Below are 7,129 nucleotides of genomic sequence, written 5' to 3' on the forward strand. Positions count from 1 at the left end.
ACAGATACAGTATCTGTGTACAACCTGCTGTTGTGTGTGTGTGTGTGTGTGTGTGTGTTTGTGTGAGAGAGATAGAGAGAATCAGAGAGAGCAAGACAGAGAGAGCCGGTTGATGTTAGGTGACCTGTTTGATGTGTTTGACTGTGGGCACCCTTTCCTTTTCTTTAATGATCTATTAAGCTTCACTTACAGACTAATTACAGAAATAGGCTCCATCTGGGATAGTGTGTGGATACAGTTCATAGCAAGAAAAATCACCGCGCTCAACCGTTTTCATTTGTTTGATGCGTTGAAACCAGTGAAATATCGTCAATTGAAAAGAAATTGGTTCGCACTCAAAAAAAGGCTACAAATCTTCAAAAAATGTCATTATTTATTTTTTTATTAGTTTTCGTCAATGCAGAATCATGCACAAACGTTTTGGCATGTTGCCTTCACACTAAGAAGGCAACATGCCAAAACATTTGTGCATGATTCTGCATTGAAGAAAACTAATCGAAAAATAAATAATTACTTTCTTTTTTAAGCTTTGTAGGCATTTTTTGAGTGCTAACCAATTTCTTTTCAATAGTGTGTGGATACACAATGACTATTAAACTATTAAGAGTGTTAGAGTGGTCAGCACAGTGCAATTCACATTCTGCAGGGCAGTAAGGGGAGTGCTAAAAGACTACAGTGCAGAGCTGTCAGTACGAAGTGGTCAATATACTGCATTGTGGTGATGTAACGCTGTTATTCTGAATGTGTTGATTTCAGTAACACTGTTGTCCTGAATGTGGTGATTTTAGCAACACTGTTGTCCTGAGTGCATATATATCAGTAACACTGTTGTTCTGAATGTGGTGGTTTCAGTCACACTGATTTTGACTGTGATAAAATTCACATTTTGTATCAACACAGCTCTCTGAAAATCATTTTTAAATGAGTGTTGAGAGGAGAAAACTGCCAGCTTTGATTTTCAGTCTGTGGTATAGAATATAAACTACAGCATCAGTTCACTTCCTGTCTCCATACTCCAATGTTCTGACAGCTTCATGTTATTCTTCATTTTAGGTTGTGGTTTTCCAAATTGACATTTTTTCAAATTCATTTTGATGTGTCTGTAACTTTGAGTAGAATATAACCTCTTAGATGTAGTCCTTACTCTGATACTGATGTGCTGACTCCTCCCCTTTGTAGGAGTTCTCCCTGCTGCGATTGGACGATGTGGCCGACCAGCATGTCAACATTGTTGGTTTTTCTGTCTTCAACCGCACACACCCCTTCTTCCAGGACTTTCTACTCAGTCTCAACCGGTCCTGGCAGGAGAACTGTGACCATGCCCCCTTTGCTGGGGCACCGGTGAGTTGACCATCAGAACCGTCTAAGCCCAGCTATGATGGCCAGCAGGAGTCGCTCAAGCATTGAACAATGCTGGCTATCCCTACCAACTGTATCCCCCCATATCCCTGAGTAAAGTGAAGCCAATTATGCGCCTCCCCTGTGGGGCTGCTGGCCACCGTCGGCACTGGTTCAAGTCTGATTTGATCTGAGACTGTAGTGCTCACTCAAGCGAGGTTGAAACAGGTGCAAGTGAATTCAGAAGAGAGGATTACCCAATCAGAGAGAGGCTGGTCCGGTGAGATGATGCTGTGGTCGAGTGAGAGACCTCAGTTTGGTCTTTCGTTTTGCTGAAGCTCCACTCCACGTAATGTTACAGTGCAAAAATTAGAGCCAGAGAGATGACATCAGGAGGTCCCAGATTGAGAACATGTTTGAGGTTGAGGAAACACGTTGGACATGTTCGCTGCCTTCCCCATATTTAACACTGTGCCACTGTACCCCTCACAGCCAATTACAGCTTTCTTCCACTGTATATAATGCACTGTAATGTCTATGCATTTGCATTCATTATTACTGTTCAGATCCATGGCTATAGATGGTTTTACACTCTTATCTAACTGAAATTCATGGGCAATAGAGAGATGGGCTTTGCCAAATGGGTCAAATGCCCGAGTCACCTGACATTTTTTGTTTTTTGTGCACTGACTGGCAGTAAGTGGCAAATCATGAATGCCGTTCATTGAATTTTTTCATTGTAATGAAGTCTTTAATGGAGAATTTGAAAAATCAATATGAGATGCTTATGAGGGCCATCTGTGTCTCTCAAATGGCCTTTCCCTCTAATGAGGTCATCCCTGAATTAAAGGATGTTTTGAGAGGCATTTATAAGAGAGAAAATCTCTGCTTTGACCCTGACAGGAACTTGCTGAATAGTTGCCAAAAAAAGAAAACAATGTGCTTTTCTCTGGTGTATTTAAAGTTGAACAAACCAGCAATGGAAGATAAGTAATAGGCCATTATGTATGATTGTATGGCTATAAAGCAGAATTATAAAGGAGCAGCCATAGTGAATGGGTATGGTCTACTTTAGTCAATTAAAATAGCCTTATAAAAGTACATTTGGCTGGCGTTGATGTTTCACCCTGTTGGTACTACATGGTCCCACGCTGTGCTGTGTTCCTGTGAGCTTATAATTACTGTCAATGTTACTTTCTCACTTTTACACATTTGGATGACCTTTTGAGTTATAGCTTGGAATCGTAAACACAAATAAAGGTTCATAGCCCCATGTCTGTAATACTCAGGGGCAAGGATCTCTGGTTGGAACCAATTATGTCTTTATTATGTGTTTTATAATCTATTCTATCCTGTTATACAAGCCCAGTGGGAAATCATCTTTGTTCTAATTAAATTCAGTTAATCATGTTGAATATCTGCGACATATGCCCTGATTTTTTGAGGACTATCTTCAACGTGGCCTCCAGTTCAGCTTTTCGCACCAAAACTCTCCCCGCTGTGTTTAGTGGAGTCTGACCCCAACCCCCCCTCCCCCTCCCCCTCTTCCCATCAACTACTCGATGCTTTAGTTATCTAACAGGATACCCGGCCACTGCTAACAAGCTAACGTGCATACAGCTAGTCTAATGGGACGTGTCTGTGAGTGACGTAGCCCCGCTCCCTCCCCTCAGCTCTCCTCCGCCCTGCTGTACGACGCGGTTCACACGGTGGTTGCCGCCGTGCAGGAGCTGAACCGCAGCCAGAACGTGGGAGCCACGCAGCTCTCCTGCAAGTCCTCCAAGATCTGGGAGCACGGAACCAGCCTGATGAATTACCTGAGGATGGTAAGTGTTCCGGCTCTCTACGCCCGTAACCATGGTTACCGTTGCTTCGCCCTGGTCCTCAAGACTGTCGGAAAGTGTTCCCGTGGTACTCGAAAAATCCTTGAAAACTCTTGAAGATATTTGCATCTTGGAAGGTTCTGGAACATTTGTGGAAAGTGGTCAAATACCTTTACAGGAAGTGAAACCAATCCATCCTGTTCAGTAACGCACCTGCTTGGTATCATTTAGTATCAAATTGTGCAATATCAGTGTGTTGATAGTGCTAACTAATTGGAAGGCACACTGGTTTGGGCATTAATTCTACGATGATACGTGTGTACCTTTGTAGGCGCAAAATATTTTTACGGTATGTGTAAAATGTATGTATAATTCATAAACATAGCCTCACAGCCCAAATTAACCCTGTGTTTACCAACATAATCATTAATTAATAACGTTAATAAAAACTTATGAAGTATCGTAATAAATCTAAACCTAATTGGAGTCCTGGTCAGTGGTATAAAGGGTTATTCATGAATCCTGCAATCCGTGTTTCCACTGTGATACATTCTGATAGAATCATGTTAGAGCTTATTCTCATTCAAGACCATCATTTACTAGGTAATTTTCTTTTTTTTTGTTGTATTATCATGAAAGCCTGTATTTCCACCAGCCACTACACTCTAATCTCGTCATTAACATGATTCATAAAATTAAACCACAATGGTAAAAACAGCATGTGTATCAATTTGAAAATGTCTGCTTTTATACAGCGGGATTTAAGGGTGGTTGATTATTTGCAGTGTTCTTACTTTGATTTGCATCGCTTAAGAACATAAATGGGAAATGTTTTTTTTTTCTTACAAGACGTTATGACATTGAACGCTAAAATTATAATTTGTAATTAAGTCGCTATGGAACACTCTAAAATAGAGGCTCTACTTATTTTCCTGAATAATTTGAAAGAGATTGCAAGCACCACTTCTCTTAATAAGACTGGTTCCATGGTTTAGAATTTTAGTTTTATTTCAATCTCCTTGTTTTGTTTGCGACAGTCAGCACTTGATATGGATCCTACCCTAATATCAAGAATGGTCTTATATCATTCAATGGTTGTTGGAGTCTGCTTAATGTTCCATGAAGAGTCAAGCATTGATGAACTAACACTGCGGTAATAATTTGGATACTGTCTTTTGAATAAACACTTTTGTTGTGTAACTATTGATTCCCATATGCAACCCACTGCTTTTATGAATAACCCAGCATTTAAGTTAATATCAAAGAGGTTGTCGTGAAACTGTTGCGCAGTATTTGCACAGTGTTCACATGTACAGTGACACAGCGATATGGAGGACCACACCCTGCTTGTGAAACTGTTCCCAGATTGCCCACAGGGGGGAATGTCCTAATGGCATGTGTTTGTGTCTCTTGGATAGGTAGAATTGGAAGGTCTAACCGGGCACATTGAATTCAACAGCAAAGGCCAGCGTTCCAACTACGCCTTGAGGATCATGCAGAACACCAGAGAGGGGCTAAGGCAGGTAAAGTAACAGACTAAGTCAGCAGTAACACACTTTGTACAATAACACCTAAAAGCAGGAGCACACTGCCTACAATAACGCACTCTTAAAAGCAGGAACTCTGTGTATAGTGCGTACACTTAAAAGAAGGCTCTACAATAGTGCACTTCTAAAAGCAGGAACACACTATCTACAATAATGCTCTCTTACGTAAAAGCAGGGACACACTGCCTACAATAACGCACTCTTACGTAAAAGCAGGAACACACTGCCTACAATAACGCACTTCTAAGGGCAGGAACACGCGCTATACTGCACATACTCCCTATCACAATCCTAACTACAAAAATGCAGAAGGTAAGGCCAGCCATGTGGTTGATGCCTGCAGTGTGTGCCTTTTCTGTCCAATGGGGCCTTCAGTCTTGGATATCTGCTCAATGTCTTAAGAAAAACATCCCAATCTCCCATCTCCCTTACCTTCATTTGCCCTTCCTTTGCCTCTCTCTCCCTGCTGTCTGGCACAGTGTCTCAGTCCACAAAACACTTCATCTGCAGAATTAAATATTAAAGAGCTTGCTGAAGACGGTGCAATTATGGAGGAAAGCAAAGGTAAATGAAAAACAATAAAGAAAAGGCAAAAGGGACATTTTAGACTTTTATTGGATTGACTGTAACTTCGCCTGCAGCCAAACAGCATCACTGCTCATCTCCCCCCAAGGCAATGACAAGCTTCCTGTATGATATATAAACCTGCTGTGGACTGCGGATGTGGTGCGAGAGACAGTATGGTGAAACCGTGTTGCATTATGTTTAATTCATATGTTGTTTTCATATGTAATCTCAGCACAATGCTGACAGGCTTTAACACATGGCCCCGATCACAGCATTGCTATGCCACTACTTCTATAAGCTTACATACGTTTACTCGCACATATGTGTGGCCATGCACACAGACACACACACACACACACACACACAGACAGACAGACAGATGCACAAACTGCAGGTACACATAAACACCTGGGTTGCAGTCTTTGGTTCGTGTGTGTTTGTTGACAGATACACTCTGTTGTATAACTGACTGAATGTTATAGAATGACTCCTCAGAACCTATTTAAATGGGAAAATAACTTTTCCCATTTAAAACGTCTGCCAGGTCTTCACATACCAGAGAACCAGCAGTCCTATTATAATGTCCTGTTATTGCAGCCCTGCCAGGAACCTGCCCCAAAGATAGTCCTCAGTAGTATATGAATCAACCCCCTCTTCACATTCACTTCTTATACTTTTCTTCCATTACAAATGTCTTCCTATTGGACTGTCTGTCTGCTTTCCCCAAAACTCTTCCCGTGATCGAATACCATGACGTGGTTGTGCGTCCAGATGCATTTTTTCCACTGCACTGGCTCCATTTCTGTTTGCTAGTCTGTGTTTGTTACAGCAGTCTGCTCCTCTTTATCACAGCGAGTTTGAGAATTCTATCATATTTTGCGCTCAATTGGATACCCCCCCCCTCCCCCCTGCAACAGGGTTGACAGTTTAGAAAGTCTGCCCTGATTCTCTCTGTGAGAGCCGTTTTTACCGGTGCCCGGATCACATGGCAGTGAGTAATCGGACAGGGCCTCAGTTTAGGGTGAAACATTATTCCCGTCTCAGTCTACGCGAGTTGGAGTGCCTGTTCTTTCTTTTTTTTTTCACCTTGCATGGCTTTTTAAAGTAGCTTCTGTCTAGTGCTAAGAGAAAGTGATTGTGTATCTGTGATAAAAACAACTGTGAGAAACGGGCATTTTTCAGTAATCTTCTCACAGTATTGTCTGTTATAATTAGGTTTCTGATTCTGTGTATTCAGGTTAGGAGCTAAGCCATGGTGGCATGGTTCTCTTATACAGTGTCAGCAGTTTGCCTTCACTGGCAACCCTGACATCCTTAGAGTTCCATTATTTTACTCAATGGCACGGCCTTATTTCACTTAGACCTGGAAGCAGCTCTGGGGTTAAACAGACAGAGCTCTGTTCCTTTATGGCAGAGCAGCTGATGCATGGTTGAGTCCTTTTCTTGTGACCATGAAGTGTCTTTCTTGACTCTGGAAATCATCTCCCACTGGTCCCTGTTATAGTGAGATCTGTTGTGACACTACCTGCCTAAAGCTGTTTCGAAGGCTTTGGGTGTGCTGCACGCACGCTTATCCATTACTTCAAGGATAATGGTGCCATCAGAACATGGATTGGCATGTTAATTGGAACATGAGATCTGTCTCCTGGCTCTCTGACTACAACTCCCAGCTCTCTCTGCTGCAGGCAGTCTCTTGAGTTCTTCACTACAGCTCCCAGAATGGCTTTCAGCACCTCTGTCTTCACATTGCACTCACATGCAGACATGAATATAATCATTCCATATTTTGTGTTCTCTTCCTTCAGGCTACCCTTCATTTACCTCAGTACCCAATTAAAATCTAATTAAAGACAT

At 41.9% G+C, this 7,129-nt stretch overlaps 1 protein-coding gene across 2 annotated transcripts in view; it reads left to right on the forward strand.

The window, feature by feature from the left end:
• The window catches only part of grik4 (glutamate receptor, ionotropic, kainate 4), a 201,066-nt gene that overhangs the window by 169,808 nt on the left and 24,129 nt on the right, over positions 1–7,129 (forward strand). For both annotated transcript variants that reach the window (XM_035385732.1, XM_035385731.1), the window contains 3 exons: positions 1,180–1,341; positions 3,012–3,164; positions 4,580–4,684. In XM_035385732.1, coding sequence (XP_035241623.1) covers positions 1,180–1,341; positions 3,012–3,164; positions 4,580–4,684 — 420 coding nt within the window. The remainder of the gene's footprint in view (positions 1–1,179; positions 1,342–3,011; positions 3,165–4,579; positions 4,685–7,129) is intronic.

This window comes from Anguilla anguilla, chromosome 12, assembly GCF_013347855.1.
Source record: "Anguilla anguilla isolate fAngAng1 chromosome 12, fAngAng1.pri, whole genome shotgun sequence".
NCBI lineage: Eukaryota > Metazoa > Chordata > Actinopteri > Anguilliformes > Anguillidae > Anguilla > Anguilla anguilla.